Source organism: Amphiprion ocellaris, chromosome 6 (genome assembly GCF_022539595.1).
Source record: "Amphiprion ocellaris isolate individual 3 ecotype Okinawa chromosome 6, ASM2253959v1, whole genome shotgun sequence".
NCBI classification, from domain to species: domain Eukaryota; kingdom Metazoa; phylum Chordata; class Actinopteri; family Pomacentridae; genus Amphiprion; species Amphiprion ocellaris.
Window position 1 is genome coordinate 28,881,658 of NC_072771.1, and position 22,055 is coordinate 28,903,712.

Here is a 22,055-nt window from a genome sequence, read left to right on the forward strand (position 1 = left end):
AAGCCTTTATTTTTATGCAGTCCTTTTTTAATATTATGCCAATGGGACAACATGCTTTTAATGTTATGAATCAGTTTGAGAAGCCTGCCTTGCAGGCAATCGTGCTTTTGTGTGTTATTTTACTGGTGACCTCTGGATTTAATTTTTCCCCCATAGGAGATAAAGACAGCTTATCAGCATTGGCATCAGATTTTACCTTGGAGTGAAGTGAAGATTACAGTCCAGACTTCAATGCAGAAATACACATTTTTTACAGAAATACACATCCATGCATGTGAACTGCAGAACAGACAGTATTTCTTTACAATATACACACCAAGACAGCGTGGAAATGTGTGAGAACCTATATGCATGAGGCTGTAATGACCATTTTGACACTTCTGTCTCATCTTTCACTATAATTCACCAAGAGACGTGAACCATGAGGCAAATTTAGAATCTTTTTTTTATGAGAAATGCTTCATCTACATATTCAGTGTATTTTTTTCTCATCGTCAGCCGATCTGACAGATTTGCACAGAGACCTTACGTTTGAATTCGAACCCAAGGTCAACAGCCATAGAGTACGATTGAATATTTTATTCATGCACAGGAGGGAAAGCCTGGCTGTGTCTGCCACTGCTCTATCCAAGCTCCATTGCTAGTTGAACACAGCATCTCTGACCTCTCTTGCGTGTGCAGATTTCCAGGAACCTGCCTATTAAATCCAGATGGATAGTGGTGGGTGATGGACAGCTTGCACAAAACTCTGACAGCATCTTCTAAGAGGCCAGATATCCTCGGTTTAGATGGTAGCGTAGCTGTTGTGGGGGATGGGCGATGACGAAAATACGTGATGCTATGAAAATACCCGCTCTGAACTTATGTAGCATTTGTGTAACATAGTGCAATAAATTGATCATTGTTGAGTGTTTAATACTCTACAACAAAGATACCTAAAGAAAAGGTTAAATCAGTCAAATTGCTGTTTATCATGTGTGCTTGTCAAGCATGTGTGTGCATATCTCGTTGCAACGACCATATCATAGACTTGAGAGGGTTTGTTATTTGTGTTCTGTTACTTGGTTTGTGATGCAACAAACAGTTTAGCCAATTAGTTGCTAAAGAGAAAAATTAATTGGCAACAATTAAAATTAATAATAATAGTAAATGCAAAAATGGCAAGTATTCTCTAGTTTCGTCTTCTCAGTTGTGAGGTTTTTCTTCTTGTCATATGTGATAGCAAACAAGATGTTTTTTCTTTGGAAAGGACAAAATAAAGTTTGAGAAATTTAAGATTTTGCTATTCTTTGACATTTATAGAGCAAACAATTACTTCCTGAAGAACACAATGATCAGATTAACTGAAAATGAGAATAATCATCAGTCATGACTGCAGGATGATTGCAGTAGTGAAAACAATTTTTTTACTTTTTACATTTTACAGTAAACTGCAAGTAAAGATCTTCTCCTGTCCCAAGCTCTGCAAATATATAATCTGATATGCCAAAATAATGTTCAGAAAAGGAAAATTATTTTTAAAAATGCTTGGCAGGTGACTGGATGAACCATCTATCATCGTCTGTCACAGACTAACTTCAATTGTTTTCACACCAGAAACAAACCTGTAGCTGTGCCAACAAGTGCATTGAACCCTGGAAAACTGGATTCTTGTGCGATATCAAGACCTTGTGAGAGTCCACAAGTTAGACAAATAAAACATGGCCCCAAAAACTTAAACAACAAAAGTTCTTTTTAATGACTCGTCTGAAAGAACGCTAAATTAAAGTCAAACCGCTTAAAACTCATCAGCAGGTAACCAATTACAAATCCATAAAATCACTTGTGCATTGAAATGGTTTAACTATAAGTACTCTAGAATGTGCAGATCTATGAAGTCCCAACCTCTTTCTCCACCCACCTCTCTGCCCCTCACTGCAGTTCAAGCACACCAGCTTACCCACGACTCTGCTTAAACACTGTAAATCTACTCTGCACTACAGAACAGCAAGTTTATATTGGCGTACTTCAGTCCTACATGTTTAAACTGGAAATAGATTCTCAAGAAGAATAACAATACAGAAAGCTTAATTCTTTTGGTTTGTAAAGTGTGAAACCCTGTCTGTTTGATTATGTGTTTTTGAGACGGTAGGTTGCAGCTTCAAGGTAGTTCTGCTCAGCTGTGATGTTGACTGCTTATTTCATTTGGTTTGTCTTCCAGCGTATAAAAACAGACACGGGAACAAGGTGTATAAGTGTTGTTTGATAGAAAGCACAGACCTTAAATCATTGTATAATTAACAACAAAACAAAAAAATGATTTTATCTTCAGTGTTACCTGTATCACACATGAAAAAAGCACTAAAAATGCTGTTTATAAAGCTAATACTTAGAGCTAACTGCGGCTGACTTCTAGTTCAATTTTGCTTCATGTAAGATTCTTTGCAGAGGCAACAAGCTTGCATTTCTGGTTTATACTACATATTGTCAGACAGTGTGTCAATGAAAAAGAAATGATACGGGGTAAGGGTGAGTTCAGGCATAATCTCAAGTCTGTTCTGAATTTAAATCATATCACATTTGCTGTATGTGTCCCAGTTAATAAGCAAAACTGGTGTAGATGGTTGATGGAGACACAATCAGAATCACAACAACCATAAGACATACAATCGTGTAAATACACATCAATCCAGACTTTTATACTATTACATGTACAACTGTGTGCGACCAACGACATAATAATGACTTTGCTGTATGAAGAGGGAAAATAAAGACAAATATTAAAAGTGGTCTTCACTCACGCTGTCCCGCTGGCTGTCGTCCCCGGACCGGTCATTCTTTTGCATGGTGCGGGCCACCTTTGGCAGGCCTCAGTCCCACAGACTCACACTTTGAGAGTTAGCTAGCAAAAAGAAAAAGTGATTCCATAAATCTCATTTATTCAACATTTGTATGCATCCAAACTCAATTCTCAGTCTGTAAAGGTGAGAAATTTAAATCTAAAGTTCAGCTTTTTTTATAGCTTAAAATTTCTTCTTTAATGTTTTGAATTAACGGGGGGTGGGGGGTAACTCTGAGGAATTCATATGTACAGTGTGGAGTTTTTAGGGATTGTTGTTTATTATTTTCAAGAATGACAGCTCTTTTTCGACAGGCTGAAGTTCTTCCACCTCCCAGGAGCCTTGTGGTTTGAGAATATGAAAGCTTTGATCTCCTAGAAAACCAGGTACTCATGCATGCATGTATATATATGTGTGTGTGTGTGCGTGTGTGTGTGTGTGTGTGTGTGTGTGTGTGTGTGTGTGTGTGTGTGTGTGTGTGTGTGTGTGGTGATGGCTGAACATAATGCATCTTTGTGTTGGTTGGAGAGGAGACATGCTGGGATCCAAAGGCCTATTAGAATGCATTAGTGTGTAAAAGGTAAAGGTCAGTGAATTATCAGCCAGAGTTACACAACCCTATTCTATTTACCTGGGCTATAACCCAGAGCCTACACCTGCTTCCTTCTCTCCCTTCTTCCTTCTTTTCCTCTTCTCTCTCACACTTTTACCCAAGACACCAGTTGTGCTGAAACGACTCTTAAGAAACATTCCCAGAGTGTAAAGTGTTGTGACACATGTAGAAAATCCTGTAAAATTTCAGAGAAATAAATAATCAAATCCTGGCGTAGTTTGATTGCTGCATATACACAGTCTATGTGTGTTTTAGTATTCCTGTCACCTCTTCTTGTTATCATCCTTCAAGAAGCATCATGACAGACAGCAGACAATTCAGGAATCCTCATTTTGCTTTGCTTTTTAGAACAACGCTTGCCTTCCTGTCTATAGATCTATCAGGTTCAGTGTGGATGCGTATGTGCAGCCCCTGAATACTATTTTTCCTGGCACAACTTCCTTGGTATTGTGTTCCACACTCATGACCAATGAAGGTTTATCAGTCTGTTCCAACAACACAAACACCTGCATGTCACTGGCCATTTACTATATAATCCTTCATTTCCATGGTCCATGAGCCCAGAAACAACAGCAGCTCCCCCTCTATTCCCATCTACCAGGGCTCAGCAGCAGCACTGAATGTACTCTGAATGAGAGATCAGCCAAACAGGTCACACATTATTCTCCACTAAACCCAAGCTCTACTAAATGCATGTAGAGTGACAGGGATGATCTGTTAAGTACCACAGACAGAAAAATAGAAATCTAGAGTTGGACGGGCATTCTTCATCAACTGGGCTCTGAGGAGAGGAACTGGTCAAAAATGGTGCACAGGCTTTGCATGATGTTGCCTATGGGATAAATAAATCTTTTTTTCATCATGAAAAATATTCTGTACTAGAGAATGCTATGTGGATAACACTGTACGTAAACGAGTAATAGATCGATTATCAGTGGCGGCCTTTTTCCGATTATCTGTAAATTATTGATGAATTAAACGTTCTGCTTCAGGTCTGATCAAGCCTCCTCTCTCTTTCTGTTGTCACTCTGTGGTCTCAGATATGTCTTTCAAGGAGAGACTGCAAAAACTGAACAAGGAACACAAGCCATTGCCACAGACCAGGAAATTAGCTTCTTTCACAGTTGCTAAGGCTATGCTAACAGCTAGCAGTTAAGTTAGAAGGCAGCTACAAACTAACTGAGTAATAATGCTTTAAGATCTGGGCTGAGTGGGCAATAAAAGTGATAGAGCAGTGCAAGATGAAGAAAATAGAGGAGACGTGACTGATAAACTGATCAATCTCAGTCGATCCCACATAAACAGAACAGAGCATCCTGATTTAATCCCTCCCCTTTCTATTTTACATTTTTAGTTTAAGTCATCCTTATTAACAAATAAGTCTAGTTATGAATGACAGGTTATCTTCCACCACATGCTGTTAAAATATTACATTTAATGTGTATCAGTTCCAAATATCAGTTATCGGCCTTTCTTGATTATCAATAATCGGCATTGGCCCTGAAAATCCCATATCGGTCGATACTTAATATAAACCAAACATATGCACTGCTTCCAGCATGCAGTGTACAGGCGTTGATATATTGTTTGGCAATAAATAACTTATATTCTTTTTTTAGCATGCTTTCCATCTGTTTAAGTGGCATTCAACATGGAGAATTTACAGGTTTTTTTTTTTTATTTCACAGCAATTCTTCTTTCTGCAGTGCGCTGGAAATTCTCTGCATTTACACCTTCAGCTTTGCTAATGAAAACAGCGCCTTTTCAGACTGAGCGACATTCCAAATATCCACAGCAATGTAATCTATTAAAAGCTACATGAAACAAATCTCAAGGCATTTTATCGCATAAAGCACACATGGCAAATAATCACACATACAGAGCACAAGATAACCTCGGGGCAAACCACAGCCTTGACCTATGCTCATTGCTTTCATTCGGCACATTGTTAACTGCAATGGAGCACCTAACCACAGTTAAAGCATCTGGAATAATAAGGGATTTGTCTCCATGTAGGTTTTTCCACAGTTTCCTTTTGTTGCATTATGTTTTTATTATCTCTGGTTTTGATCAAGCCTGTATAAATCAACTTCCCTATCACAGCAAAAATGCAAGATGTGTAAATTTTCTAAGCATTTCTTAGAATCTTATTTCGCTATGCCTCTGCAGTCATTAATTTTACAATTTTGCAAGTTCCTGTGATTATGGTGTCTGCATAATCTTCTCCACGATCTTGTACTTGATACACCCTACACAATTGTACTTCAGTTCCCATTAGTGCCTGTCTGGAAAACCCAGTCAATTATTTTGAATTTATTCGAAGACTGCAGTTTGGAACAAGTAAATAGTTATTTATCTGTCAGTGCAGCTCGTCTCTGCTTGTATGTAGCATTCTGCACAGACTGGCAGTGCTGAGAAAACTAATTGACAGAGTAATTCAAACTTTCCAAAACATGCTCATGCAGTTGACAGTTCATCAGTCAAGATCTCGAGTCTTACTGCACCTTGTTTACTCATTTAGGTCTGCTCATAATACTCTGCATCGACTTTACAACTTCGCAATTATTCATTGTAGCTCGACGTCAACCACAGGTCTATTGTGGCCTGAATTAAATAGAAGCAGCAGTTAAAATTCATTTAATACATTTTTCCTGTTTCCATCTCCCACGGTCTCTCTGGCATGAGCCTAGAGCCTATATCTGATGATTTCTCCAAAGTAATATGAAGAATTTTAGCCTTGAAAGCATGAGGCTAATTTAGCTAAAAAAAAAACTGGATCAACAGGAGACATGGCTCAGATAAGAACCCAGAGGGAGAAATAGAAAGACAAACAACACTGTACTCCTCATCGCAGCCAGCTATTATTATTCACCTTGTTATGCATTCTCCTGAAAGCAGCATTTAGAGGATAAAAAGTATTCCAACATGTAAAACTCAACTAAAACTGAAGCCAGTGACTGCCTCGGCAGGAGTCTGAACTGGGTTGTGGAGATTGTTCATGCATGTGTGCACTCCCTCTGGCACAAACTCATTTTTAGACTCAATAGCCTGTCACATGACACACTCAGTCACATTTTACTGAAAATCTACTGAGACCTGTCAGTCAGCAGCACAAGTGTTTGTGCATTAAAACAGATTTTCTTTAAAACTGCTGCAGTTTTAAAGGCAACAAGCTTGTGTTGTTTGTGTGTCTGTGTGTGTATGATGGACGTATATAGCAGGGCATGTGCCTACAATGCAACCGCAGGAGGTTGATTTCTGCCTGGGCTCAAGCATTAGTTACATGAGGCATGATTAGACTTCCATATCCCCCACTAGAGATCCACATATGAAAACTGGTCCTATGCAGTTGCTATTTCTTCCCTTGTCCCTCTGATACATCCTCTGATCGCTTTTTCAATTAACTTCCTGCCACCTTTAGGAGAGCGACGAAGGTTTATCCTGTATGATCACATTAGGCGAGTGGGCAAAAATGAGCTGAGCTATGGCTTCTCCTCCCCGAGCAGCAGAAGGTCATGGCTGTCTAATGTGCTCCAAATTTCAGCTGCTGTGTGTGAAACGTCTCTTTTCTCTTGCTGAGCTCCCACAGCTGCTTATTGAATAATCGCTCAAAAGTATCTCAGGGCTTTTATTGTGGCCATTCAATCAGCTGAGATGAGCCGCCACTGTGGCTCTGTTGAAATAGCCAGTCACTTTCATTCCCTTTGTAGGCAGAGCTGTGTAGACCTCATTAATAAAGTACGCTTTTTGTTCAATTTCTTAAGCTAATATTTTTTGGAGAAAAGCCACTGGAAGATCCCCCGTCACTGACATTAACATTCAAGCTGAGGTGGCAAATGCAAAAGTTGCACAATCAGTAAACAAATCAGTCAAAGCGGTCACAAAGCTCCATCTTAGATTCTACAAATTAAAACAAATTACAACCCATTACAAGCTGCATCAGTGTTTTCAGACTAAATAGGCAGTGACACTTGTGTGAGGCTCGCTAAAAGCTCCCCATGTACCATCCAATTATTAGTCTCGTTTCTCAGCCGTCCACTCCAGTGGATTTTCAGCTTCGTGGAGTTCCTTCACTTATCCAATGACGGCAACACAAATCATTATTCTATTGATTTAGTAATTGTGTTTTGGTCACTGATTGCAGCTTTAAGATCACTGTTGAACCACTTTTGAAGTAAGATGGGCTCGTGCACGGAAAAATAAATGAACAGGAGTGAAGCCTGGGTCCTCAGTGTCTCTCCACCCACTGACTCACTGAAGCATATAGCAGTGGCTCCTCCAAGTGGAGCTGCGATTAATAGGCATGATAGTAAAAACAGAAAAGAAGTGCCGCAACCCATGTGGAGGGAAACCTCTGTGTATGAGACCTTGAGAGGTTGCTGCAGTGGTTTGGCTGACCTTGTCCTGTCCTTTACACCGAGGGCAACTATTACCCGCCGCAGCAATCAGTTCAACACATAAATCAGCTACAATCAAACCACTGGAGCCCTGTCACCTCCTGTAATACAATCACACACAAAAAAATCAAAAGCATGCCATCACGCCCTTGAAACACAACCAGCAAATGATTGATGTGTGCTGTCACTTCATACAGACTCTCCATTGCAGGAAGGATTGTGACAGTCCTCCTTCTATACTCCAGAATATACACTGATCCTCTGCAGTGCCCGTTGGAGGTCCAATTCACTCTAAAGTATGGACAAATTGAAGTGGCTGCAATAAAGCTATATCTGGCAAAACAGCTCAATTTTCTTTCCATCCATTCCCTCAGCACTTTGTTGACAGGTGATGAGCCCTTTGTAGGACTCAAAACAATTTCACAGCAAGTGGACCAGGGTTGAAAAATACAATAACATTTACTTGAAATGTAAATTAGCTCTCACACCTCAAGTGCCTCAGAAAATAATTGTCTCACATTCCACCTATTGTCTGGTAGACCTAAGTATGAGTCACACAATTTATTTTTTCTTTTTGTGTCATGAAATTAGAGTCATCAGATGTGGGAGTATTTTCAAAACAGTGTGATATTCAACTGTGCATAGACAATGAAGCTCAGTATCTGATTGAAATTGCTTCTTTTCCAGATTTAAACAATTTATTGAATCTTTCATCACTAAAGGATGGATTGTTTCTATAGTTTTGACTAATAGCTGGAAAACCAATAAAGAAAACAACAACTAAAACACTACTAACATCTTTTCTAATGGCACTAAAGATATGCAAATCAAGCAATGTGGAAGCCTACATTTTTATGTTTTTTAACACCAGTAAAGACCATTGTGAGTGGTGCAGGTTTTTCAGCTCACTTTTCTGGATTTTACATCTGCAACTTTGCTTTGTTCACTCAGCACAACCTCAACATTACCAAAAAGATAAGCTGGTTGGTCAGTATAGTGAAGCATTTAGAAGAGATTTTCCTCAAGGAGTTGGTGGACCCTAGATTTGCGAAATGAGCACAACCTCAAACAAATTCCATATGAAGCAAAAGTGTAAAATATCAACTGTAATGTGGCATTTTCCTTTATTTAATGGCAACTCAGTCTAATACCAAAATGTGCAGTAGATACATCGGTCTTTCTGCTTTTTTACATATAAAGGGCAACCCAGGAGACAGGAGTTTGAGTCCCATGTGGAACAATTAGAGTGTTGTTTGTACACTGTTGCTTTTTTAGTTTCTGCTTTCCCTCGCTTTTATCTGACATTTTCAGTCACTGTTTCTTACGCTACAAAACTACTTTGTTAAGCTTAATGCGGTGGGGTGCACCACAAGTTCACTACAATAGCTTAATTTTGTTTGACGATGAATTCTTTTAGTAAAACACTTTCAGCACAATACAATTAACCAAGCGAGGAAAAGAGGTGCTTTACTGCTGGCTAAAATAATCCATACCTTGACAGAATGGTGTGTTCCAACACACAGTTCAGAGAGTCGGAGGCATCCACTTCACCCAAAGGCAAACAAAACTTTTACTTTGCAACTCTCAGCCAAACAGACACCAATGTGATGAGGCAGACTAGAGATAATCAAACAAATGCACCTTGGTCAATATGTGAATATAAATGTATCAAATCTAAAAAAAAAAAAAAAAAAAAAAAAACAGACAGCCTTTGAACAATCCTGAATCAACTACCACAGACTCACAGAATGGAGCCCATGCTGGCAGCCAGGATGTCAGGTGCATTAATTACCCTCAATTGGGGGCGGAGCCATCGGAGGACTCCACCCATTTCTATGGTGGTGTGTTCAAGGGCTATCGGAAAATATTAATTTCCCCTGAACACGTGTCCCTACGACATTAGGTACCAAAACTACTTCATTAAGAAAAGTTTTGTGGTTTGGGTTAAAAAAAAACATGCAAATGCTAACAAGAATCGTTGTTTTCTAGGGTGTTAGGAAGACACATGAATAGCTCTTGAAAAGCATCTGCGTCTCACAATTTTACTGCCTTTTTTGTGTGAAAATAACATGTTTTTTAGCTGTAGAACAATGTAGCAAATAATACATTTTGAGGTGAGACTGGGCCGTCAGTGGAGACAGACAGTAAATATGGGAAAGAGAAGAGGGAAACAGTGAGTAGCAAAGGTCAGGCCAGCCAGAAGTTAAAGCAGGGACTCAGCTGCTGAGGGCATTTTTGCCCATGTGGTCTGCACTCTAACCTCTTCCATCGGTTCGTCCCAATAAACAACTGGGTAAATGCACCAATGTTGTGTTTACAGCTTGTTTTGTTGCTTCCAAGTTGGCACAATATAAATATATCAACTGATGCTGCTTTAATACAGGCTCAACATCAGCACAATATAGTGTTGCACTAAGGAAATATCACAAAAACAGCCAAAAACTATAATTACCGATTATACCAAACCACCTTTTAATGCTAATATAAAGTGCTTAGTATAGTCTTTGGCCATAAAGTAAAGTAAGAATAAATGTCCACTGAAAACTTTATTATAATCACTTTTAAAAGCCAGTTTAGTGGCAATAAAAACATTGGTGTGTGTGTCCTCTGAAACTGCATTCTGTACTGCTTCTTTCTTATTGTGCTGACTGATAATTAAGGAAGCTTTTGTTAGTATCAGTTTATAGCTCACTGTGGACCAATTAGACTAAAGAAAGGCTTGTAAAAAGGGGGGGGGGGGCTGCAGTGAATTACGACTCACTGTCTCATTCAAAAGCAGCGACAATCAGCATTAGTATGTTATTCACTAATGTATAATGTAGATTAGCATTTAGCAAAACGAAACGAAAAATCTTTTACATTTTAGTAAGTTCTACAGTTAAAATTCAATGTGTACTGAAGATGCATGAAAACTGGGTGCTGCTTTGCTTCAAACTGCCAGCAGAGGTTCCCAGAGAGCTACAGTATAGCAGCCTGGATGTCACTCCTGGTCAAGCTTCTGTCCCCTACTCTCACTGTTTCTTAATGATTTAAAGAAAAAACATACAAAAATCATGCACAAAACAGAAAGAAGGTTGTTTTTCCTTATCTATGGTAACAACATAAGTCTTTTTTTAAATTTCGCTTACAAAGCAGGTGGCACTGTGCATCTACCACTTACAGCTGATTTAAAACTGCACAATCTTAAGCTTCTCTGGTGTCTTTTTTTCTTTTTAACCGGAACTGTGACACTCTCACACACACAAAGCATTGTCTGCTCTCCCATTTTTCTCATACACAAGGCACAACTGGCCGAATGACATCAGTGGCCCGAGGCGTAAGCAGGCGCCGCAGAGCCGGTGATGAGTCACTCCTGTCCATAGAGCCCAGCAGAACACAGCAGGCACGCAGTGGTGAGCCCAGTCTCAGCCTGCACTGCTCTCATCACGTGGGATTCAATATGCACAGCGATGAAAGACTGACCATCGCTGTGCCGCTCAGTATCAAGGTCGCTGACCCAGTCCACAGCGGTTTCTCTCCATCTAATGACCCAGCTAGTTAGAGAATGACTGGCAGCAGAATTCACGGTGGGTTTCTCGCATTTCTCTTGAGTTTGGTTAAACACATTAAGCAATGGGAAATAGTCTAGCTGTATTTATTGTATATCAAACAATAAGCGGAATTAGTCATTTGAGCTCAATCTACACAAAAGTTAAGTTTTCTTTCAGATGTATTATTGCTTGTTGCAAAGCACACTGCCCTACTATCAGAGGTTTATTGCACACATGCTAGAGGAAAAAGCCTGCATGCCATCATAGCACATTAGATTATTTTCACCCAGGGTATAACATGATTTTTTTCCTCAGGCACAAAAGCTGCAGCTCCTGTGAGTGTGCACTGTGTCAGCGTTACACCTTTTCTCTCCCACAATATTTTAACAGATAGAATTGTTTTCCATGTGAATGCACACAACACAGCAGAGCACCCAGAGTTTTAGAAAAGAGTCATATTAGTGATGGAAAACACAAAAGCCTACAGTAACTATCTATTCAACCACACAGCTTTTTAAACGGTTTAACATTATATTTCCTCATTCATTTAGGAGTTTAGTAGTTATTATGTTTTGGTTCTAATGGCTTCAGTTCTAGAGCACTTTGACCAGTATTGTTATTTTCCATGCTAAACAAACTAACCATTAACTGTGACTACAGTCTGAGTGTTGCTGATTTAGTATGTAAAAAACTATTAATTTGCTTCTGGGCTAACTGTTAACACTTAACTGTTCACTTTAAGTCTTGTGGACACTAATGCCTTGTTGGAAAGTAAATACATTACAATGACTAATTCCACTATTTTGCATGATTAATTCAACATTGTATGTGTTTATTTGCTGGTGTATTGTTCTTTTAATGACAGATTCATATTAGTTTTATCATCCGTGCATGCAGGGAGAAGTCTGGTGCAAAATGTGCTAGCTTGGCTCAGTGAAAGGAGGTATGAATAGGTGGTTTGTTGCCACTGACAAATGCACGTCAAACTCACACAGGAGTTGTCAAAACTTTTTTTCTCTACTATGTGGTAAGTCTGTATTCAGACATACAGTGTCTTTGGTCAGAGTTGGTGGGTTTGTGAATGCTGCAGCTGCATTGATATTCTGTAGAAAGGATTCAATTAAGCTTTTAAGGAGTCAGTACACCTCCAAACCGGAGATTAGTAGCTTGCTCATACTTTCTAAAAAAAAGAAAACCATATGAGCGAGGGCGCTTTGGAGTTTAACCCTTTCCACCCTAAAGGTCACTCTACCATGACCAGGCTCTTTCTGCCATTTTTCAAAGGTTGCAGAGCGCTGCACATTTAACGAAGTTCCTCCCTGGAGCTAATGTGACTAAAATGAATGCAGCATTGTTGTGCATCATTTTTCCGTTACATCAGATTTGGTGGAGTTGTCAGCTGCAAATTTTTAGAACAGTCTCGCTGATGGAAGGTTGTCATTATATCTCTGACGCAGAGATGTGATAAGGTGGAAGTAAAAACACAAACATTTTTTTAAAACTCGCCAATGCGTCTCTTATTGATGGAATCCAAAGTTTTGAATTTATATTGCGGAGCTGGTAATGACTGAATTTGAGAGTGTCTTTTTCTTCAAAAGGCAAGATTATTAGGTTATCAAGATATTTTAAACTAGAGCTTCCAATGTCATAAAGGTGCTGTCTTTAAATCTGACGCGATCGCCATGGTAACTTATGCTACACGGCTAACCTGCTCAAGAGTAGGTTATGTTCAAAGTTTGGGATTTAACACAGATTAGAAAATTGATTAATCTATTGGTATTTATTCAATCAGGAACATTAAGATTAGTTTGATCTGGCCATATTCTTCATTATAAGACAGTGTCAAATCTAAATACACTTCTTGAGTATCAGGAGAAGAAAATAAATGGAGCAACAACAATAATTTATTTATTTATTTTTGCTTACCAACTGCTGTTTTAAGGTGCAACTTTTAATGCTGGCATGTTTAGTTTGTTGCTGTGCATCCACAGACATAAAGAGGGCAAAACTGTCTATTAGTGTATTTTTTTGTTTGTTTGTTTTTTCTGTACTTACAGAATCTCACACAATTACAGTGTTGCATTCAAAGCCTCCTCTGAAGTCATGAGTTTGAGCAACATCTGCCATTCAGTACTGAAAATGAAACTACAGGTACCAAAACTGTTTACTTCACACTGAAGAGCAAATAAATACTTCACAAACTTCAGTACATGTAATTAAAAATAAAAAAATAAAAAATAAAATAAAAATCTGGGCTGATAATGTGAAGGAAAAACTGGGTTCAGGTAACCACAGCACATAAACCAATCAGCAGAGCAAAGCACAGCCAAAAATTCTGCCGCTCTGAGTTCATGTCATGTTACGTAAAGATGACCCAACCTCTGAGGCTTAGTTTGTTGTCAGACTATGTCAGGAGAGCCAGAAAGCTGATTACATGTCTGTAATCTTATTTTTATAAAAACATTTCCAGTGGCAGAAACACAAAGCAGGACTGATTCCCTCCAGTGAGACTCTGCGAAGACCAGATTTGCCAGTTTGAAGCAGCACCGAGACCTCAGAGAAATGTTGGCATCCTCTCTGTGTAATACCAGACACAAACAATAAGGCCAAATATTTTCCAGCAGACACTGCAAGCTTACCCAAATTGTTCATCAAGAGAAAACAAGTCCCATTAATGAGCGTATGACAGAGTATGAGTCAAAGTGAAATAGCGGAACAGATTTATCACAATCTCTTGAATCCCTTAGTTATTCTAACTTCAGAAATGATGCATATAATGTAAAGACAACTCTTATTTTATGATGTGCTTTGTCACGAGCCAGTGGTGCAGATAGAAAAGTTCACTGACATAGACACTTGACTGACAGATCTGACCTGAAAGCACACAGTTCAAATATACACTCAATAAAATAATGCATCCAGTGTATCCACTAAATTGTATTCAGTGCAACTCATCGCTCAACGATTGCCCTGCAACCATAACGTGACCGTTTGTATGACTGATTAATTGGACAGAACTGTGTGTGAACCCATCGTTATGTTACACATCAACATGTTATGATACATGACATTAATTTAAGCCAGCCTGAAGGCTTGTGAGCTGCTGTCCTTACATGGTCAGATGGAATTAAACCCTGAGACTTTACTGAATGCTCTTCCACCCACTGCACTGAGAAAAAAAAAAAGAAAGTGGGAGTGAGAGAGCGAAATAGAGAGTGACAGTTTATTATAGAAAGTATTTCAGTAGCTCCAACCTGGAAAGAAATGGTACCAGCGTATCAGGAAGCAGCTCTCTGTTATATACATATATGGATAAATAACATAAAGGAGATCATGAGATGGATTTAGAATTTGTAATTAAAAACAAGCTATTGTTGGAACTTTGCTATTGTAATGTAACAGCAAGATTATAGTGTGATAACAGTCTTCCTTCTAAAACAAAAACTATGAACAAAACATTTTAATTGCAAATTATACAATTCCATTTTAGGCAGCAAAGGCAGATGCTTGCTGCATTTTGACGTATATTGGTGCAATCTTTAGGGTTTTTCAGAACCCGTGCAATAAAAAATGTCCCTTCAAAATGCATTATATTAGATACAGCCAGTTATGTGTGAAATCCACTATTCCAATGCTCAGAAAAGACCTCGAAATACTGCAGAAGTGTACTGAACTGAAATGGATTGATCTAAACCTATAAGTCAAGAGAATTTATCAGCTGATTTAGACATGCTATTAATAAGCAGATAATTGGTAACTTGTGTTTAAACCTACAAGAACACCACAGAGGATTCATATATCTCCTCTCATATTGCATTTGTTAGATGACACATATAATGTTATGCATGGCAGTGAGTTAAGTGAGTTAATCAGCAGCATAGAGTAAAAAGCTCAGCACACCCAATATCATGATGGTGTGAGACAGACAGCAAGATGCCACATTAACCTTTCACTATTATGTTAAAACATTTGTCATGATTAGAGGAACATGATTTGCATGGGAAAATGCGTCATTGTGTGACACAAGCCACGTTGTGTTCCCCATGAAGTTGATATAACAGGACAATAATTATGTGAGTGTCCTGATTCAATTTACATTATTACCTTCACTGCTGACCCAAATCCACAGAAGGACAACAGGAAACCCCTCAGAACAAGGAAGCAATACTGGGAGAAAAAGGGTTTTTTTTGGTTTGTTTTTTGTTGTTTTTTGTTCTGTGGTGTATCCATAAGCCACGACTAAAACAAAGTTACATTGGCTTGTGATGGATTGCCAAGTTTTTCCATGTCATTATTCAAACATGATTATTAATATTTCCATTAGCATGAAGCTAATTATCTCAGTCAACTCAAGAAATATATTAACAACTTCTATGAAAGCAAGAATATAGGGAATGTTAAGAGCTGAAAGTAGTCGCCAATGCAAAGACGTCACAATAAAAATACTACTATATTTTTGAAATGCAAAAATGTGAAAATTAAAATGTGAAAAATGCTTTTTTTTATCTTTTCAAAAAAACTTGCAAAATCTGTCAAAATTTTACATATATTGTCTTTTTATTGAATAGATGAAACTCTTAAATTCAAGCTTAATACTGCAAAAACATTTTTGAAATTAGATACAGTTAATGACAATTACTGAGTTCTATATTTCACACACAGAAAATTACTGTATTTTTGTGAAATGGCTATTTCTCCATTATTTTTACAGTATTTTCTGGCATCCCAGCTGCTGGAATAATCCCTGTTTGTTGTTTAACAGTTTTTTTTAAATGATGTAGCAGCCAAAAGATGCAAGGACATCACAATGAAAATACCTTAATGCCAATTATAATCTCTTATCTCTGTCATCCCAGAATAAGCCCGAACAGTTTCTGAAAGCCTCTCCCCTAACCAGAACCTTTTAAGTGTCAAAAGAGTATTCCATGTTGGAAAGTTTTTATTAGGCCTATATTAAAACTAAAACTTTCATATCCATGCAGTGATTGTTAAGCAGAGTTTGAACTTCTCATTTTTTAAATATCTTAACACAATGTTTTCAAGTGAACCAGTAGGAGAACTACTGTGAACACATTCCAGAAGAGACTATGAAAGTGTGGGGCATTATCCCCATAGTGACGTGGGCAGGCAAATATTGTACAAACTAGTTTTATTAGAGCATACCACACTGTTAATTCAGGAGAAAGAGAATTGAAAGCAGCAACAGCATGAAGCACAATGAAAACAGGATTATTCTTCCTGATGTAACATGATTGGACTGTTCCCAAGACAGTTTGGCAGAGCGTAAGCTGTTTAAATATACCACCTCACTGAAAAACCTGCATTGTGTGTGTATTTCCATTGAGTAGCAATGTGAATGTTGCAACTTAAGCAAAGTGTGTCTGGACTAATGTTAGCTTTCTGGCTTCACTCCATGCAGTGTCCTGAATCAAGCCGGCTTCTTATCAGGGCCTCGACCTGATAAATAATATAGGACACCTGACCAAATGCCCTTGTTTCAAAAGAACCACTGAGCCAACTGCAATTCGGCGGAGGCGTTTTTTGTTTCTGTTGTAGGACAAAAAAGTCAAATAATCCACGTGTCACCCTTGATGTTTATTCATGTCTTCCTTGGACAAACACTAGCTGTCAAATGCGCTTAACTCCAATCACTCTGCAGTTTGCGCTCACTGCAATCAGTTCTCAGAGAGAGACAAGCTGAAATGTTACACTGCAACTCTATCCAGCAGTTTGACTCTCTGTTAGACACATTGTGGTGGAACTGGAATGATCATTAAAGGCTCAATGCACTCATTTTCCTGTTAATCTTGGACAGACACACTCCATGTTTGTGTGTGTGATCCAGTGAGCATATATGGGAAAAATGAAAAATGTTGGGGTTTAAGGACAACATTGGCGCAGCCTGCAGAAGCACAAAGCTCCTCTGGTCGTATGTTTTTAAGAGCAACATCACAGTGACCCAGTCCAAACATAGAAAATAACAACAGCTGTTTATGGAAAGTTTTCTGCAGTGAAGGAAAAAAAATGCTTTTTTTTTATCTTTTCAAAAAAACTTGCAAAATCTGTCAAAATTTTACATATATTGTCTTTTTATTGAATAGATGAAACTCTTAAATTCAAGCTTAATACTGCAAAAACATTTTTGAAATTAGATACAGTTAATGACAATTACTGAGTTCTATATTTCACACACAGAAAATTACTGTATTTTTGTGAGCATATATGGGAAAAATGAAAAATGTTGGGGTTTAAGGACAACATTGGCGCAGCCTGCAGAAGCACAAAGCTCCTCTGGTCGTATGTTTTTAAGAGCAACATCACAGTGACCCAGTCCAAACATAGAAAATAACAACAGCTGTTTATGGAAAGTTTTCTGCAGTGAAGGAAAACAAAGCATTTGTATTTGTTCAACATAGCGCCAGGAAGCGCAAGATATAACCAAAACATACCCAGCAAATACCACTACTCTCTGGAGACATCATCGAGACGCCCCACCCCACCCCACCCAGCAGTTCCCTCTACAATTGAGGCCACGGTATCCCAAATCTCTACTATAAAAGCAGTGTGACCTGTTGCACTTTATCTGTCAGAAAAGCTCACAAACAAACAATGACAGGACTTCCAGTGTGATAAACGGAAAGGGAAGTGCAAGTGAGCTGCAGGCCCCAGCTGTTTCTCTCTTCTTCACCTCTCTAGTGTCCCTTGGAGGTCATTCTTCCTGCCTAGTGCAACAACGTCACCACACACAGATGCTGCTGCAGAGGCACAGATCCTATCCAAGTGCTGTACTCTGTTTCGTCTGTTATATTTCTATACATGACATCAATTAAATGCTAAATCTGCTCCACTCCAACAGTGTGGCTCAATAGTAAAACGCTATGTTGTGGTTCTCCTGATACCACCCAGCTGTGCTGAAGGTCAGTGTGTATTGGGCTCCACTGCAAAAAGAGAGCAAGACAGAGAGGCAGAATGGGCTGGGGTGAGGGGGAGACAATTTGACCTTCTTGTATCTTTTTCTCTATGCTGTTTTGCACATGTCTGTATAACTCATTATGTGTCATGGGATAGTCTCCAGGCATGCATATGTTGCTGCCTTTTAAGAGTGCACAGCGGCAAAAGACTCCATTAAGGTTCAGAAGTCACACAGATTTCATGTCAGACAGCACATTCTGTACTGGAAGCATGACAATGTTGCCAAACATCTGGACGCAAGGAACATCTTTTACCTAGGCAACAAACCATTCATGACTACAAAACCTTGCTTGCTGTCACTTTATGAATGAAAAACAGATTTAAGACAAATTGGTAACAAATACTTTTTAATGATGGCTTTAAAAGCATAAGACAACAGCAAAAGAGGGCAAACTTTTACAGTCAACCCACCAGCCCAGTTAAAGTTACTGAAGCTGGGCAGTCCCAGAATGACCCCCTCATTGTTATGGGAACAGAGTTTCCAATAAAAAGATTCTTAAATGCCTTTGGCCTTGCTTACTTATATGTGTCTGTGTGTGCATGTCAGTGTGTATGTATGCATATTGCAGTGCCTCTGTATGGGAGCTTTAGAGGACTTTTCAATGGTCCCCCCTTCCAGAAAACAAAGAAAAACAAACACTGCCTTTATTACAGTAATGAATATGCTTTGGGAAGAAAATTATATAATTTTCCGTTAACTCCCACTCATAAAATGCCAAGAATGGCTAAGGGAAACCTGTGACATTTAACTTTGTTGGCACCAAACACTGCGGTCCTCCACTGTTTCTCCACTCTTGACCCCTCACCTCTGGAAACTCTTAGGACCTACATCACTCACTATATCACTCATATCTTCTCCTGCAAACAGAGCTATCTGAGTACAACAACGTCTGATAAACACTTGACTTGACATTGTCACTTTAAGTTAAGAACCTACAGATCATCAGATTTGTGCACAAGCAGTACATGACACACAGAAACAGCTGCAGACATCCTTCTTTAGAAGACTGAGACAAACACGTCAGCAGCAGTGCAGATGCTTTTGTCCTTGTACACTACAGATACTAGCATACGAGCTAAGTTCATTACTCTCCGCTCTCATTCGCTCACACTGCCAAGCAGCAACGCTCATTCAGAAAAGAGACCCAGCTCAGTATAACAAGGATGAGAGCAGAAGCTTGTAAGAATGAAAATTTCACGTGTGCTCCATTCTCCTTTTCTTTGACTCTTCGCAGTTTTAGGGCTGACAATGATGAATCAGCACAGCTATTTATTGTTCAGCCCAATCTGATGTTGTCTGATCTCTGCACAGATGAGGAGGAGAACACAAACACTCCTGTCATAACAGTCAGAACTTCAGCTTGAGGCTACAGCGTCTATCTCAGCACTCAGGTGATGCACAGGTGAAACAATGGGCTTAGTGTGCTGCCCCCATCTCACAGATTCATGCACGTGGAGGTGGAGTGCAGCACTGTCTGGTTGTCTGGCAGTATATATTTGCATAGTAGAGGTCAGGTACAACACAGGGCACCCTGTGTTCTACACTGCAATAAAGGAGCTCTGGCTGACTGACAGGTAGATATTAAAAACTGCAGGTTAATTCCTCGCTTAGAGGAACAGAAGAAAGTACCTTCTTTGTTGCCATATACACACTTCTAACATTTTATCTTTAGATGGCTTCAAACTAAGAAAAACAAAGAGACGGAGCGAAGCACTATGATGACGTCATACTAGAGCCGTGGTCATGGTCATGTCATGAGTCATGGGCTCCACCTATGAGAGGGGCTGGGATACGAAACATAAACAGGTCCACATGTAGCTGGGCAGCAGACTCAACACTGAAACGTCCTGGATCCAATAAGAAAGTAATGTTCTGTAAGTATGATGTAACTTTTTTAACTAATTCTTCATGTGTTCATACAAGTGAGCACGCGTCATTTGCCCTTGCATGGGCTCCAACATCTGCAAAGATATTCACTTCACATTATAGCAAGTTGATTTGACTAGAGTTTGATAAGCATCTCTATGGAAATCAAGGGAGCAGAAGTAATAATAATAAATTTAAACAGAACTGCGTGGAGCATTTCTCTGCACATATGGCACTTCAATAGGAAAAGCTGAGACACTTCCAAACACTTTTCACACTTTTACATCCACACAAACAGTGCATCCTGACAAAAACACACAGAGAGACACATGCTACACTCTCTGTATATTTCTACTATCTCTGTTTTCCTTTATCTCCCCTTCCTCCTCTTGTTACAGCTGTTGGTATAATATGGAAGTAAAACAACGGTATTCAGTTATACTCTAATTTGTCTGCGTTTATACTGGAGTCAATCAGCCAAGAGGACACAATAAGTCCTGAGAGCATCAAAGTGCTCCCAACTCTAATACAAACAATGACTGTGTCATTTCTTGGTCCCCCTGAATTTATGTGTGACTGCAGTACAATTTGGAGCAGGCCTATTTATAGCTGGCTACCACCACCACCGCCACCACCATCCCGCAGCCTGAAAGTCACACCAGGAGATTTTGGGAGGGGAGTCCTTGAGCTCCTCTGTCAATGCGAAGCATTGCAGTGACAAGTTTGCTGATGAGGTTGGTCACTGTGAAGTCGCACTGCACCGTTCCCTCCCCTAAAGCACAAATCTGCTTTCTATGCATCCTTTAAACAGAATGCAAGAACATACACTCCAGTGCATGCACACACCTAAATGTCTGCATGCTCATGCACGTATACATAATACAAACACCCATGCACACACTTGCACATGCATAAGAGTTGATGATGGTGATGATGCACCTCTCTGTTTACTATCTCTGCTGTCACATTGTATCAGCTTTCGTGCTGATTTCTTGTTACATTACTCATGTCACTTTTGCTCCACCAGCAACTTTAAAGAAAAACTACTGTATACCTGCTACCAATGTAGTGGAGTGACAGAAAGAAATGTAAGAACTTACTTTATTGTCTTTTTGGGAAGTTCCAGAGATTATTTATCCACTTCTGGCTCCAGCACAGTGTCTTCTGTCTGCTCTCTGGGTCCCAGTCAAAGAAAACAAAACAAAACAAAGTATCTGCTGTACATCTCAGTCACAGCAAGTCTCACTCCGCTGCTCACTGATGCTCTCTGGAATAAGGAGGGAACTCTGCACACAGCTCCCAGGCTTCCAGCCAATCATGGTGGAGAGCTATCTGCCTCTTGGCCAATCACATGTCTCGCATACTCCAAATTCCCTCCCCTCCTGCCCCCTCCTGCTGAAGTTCTCATGGTTGTGGAGTATGACAAAGTGGGAGGAACTGCTGTTGTATTTACAGTATGAAAGAATAAGAATAGAGCAGTTGTGGAAACATTTCCATTACGAAAGAGTGGCGTACAAGTGGATGGAGGAAGAACTGGAAACTGTTGTTTGATCTGCTGAAGATTAATTACTCTGGTTAGGATTTACTCTGTCAAGATGCTCTTTAAAAAGAATATATATCAGATTGCCTTACTCTATTTAAAAAAAATAAAGTAAAGCTGCCCTCCTTTTTTTTAGGCTGAGGTGATGACATGTCCTCATTGATCCTGCTCTACTGCTGCCTATATCAGTCAAATTAATATAGGATTATATTAAAGGAAGGGTGATGCAGGATTTCTTTTGGAGATATCAAAAAAGGAGATGAATGGCAGGTCTTTGAATAATCACAGTATTTCCTCATCCAATTTTTAGTATCTAT

At 39.2% G+C, this 22,055-nt stretch overlaps 1 protein-coding gene across 1 annotated transcript in view; it reads right to left on the reverse strand.

The window, feature by feature from the left end:
* The window catches only part of pde4d (phosphodiesterase 4D, cAMP-specific), a 193,660-nt gene extending 172,226 nt beyond the window's left edge, over window positions 1-21,434 (reverse strand). Inside the window, exons 1-2 of the mRNA XM_035943275.2 lie at window positions 21,299-21,434; window positions 2,781-2,881 (exon numbers count right to left, since the gene is read on the reverse strand). Coding sequence (XP_035799168.2) covers window positions 2,781-2,825 — 45 coding nt within the window. The 5' untranslated portion in view covers window positions 2,826-2,881; window positions 21,299-21,434. The remainder of the gene's footprint in view (window positions 1-2,780; window positions 2,882-21,298) is intronic.
* Window positions 21,435-22,055: the final 621 nt, after the last annotated feature.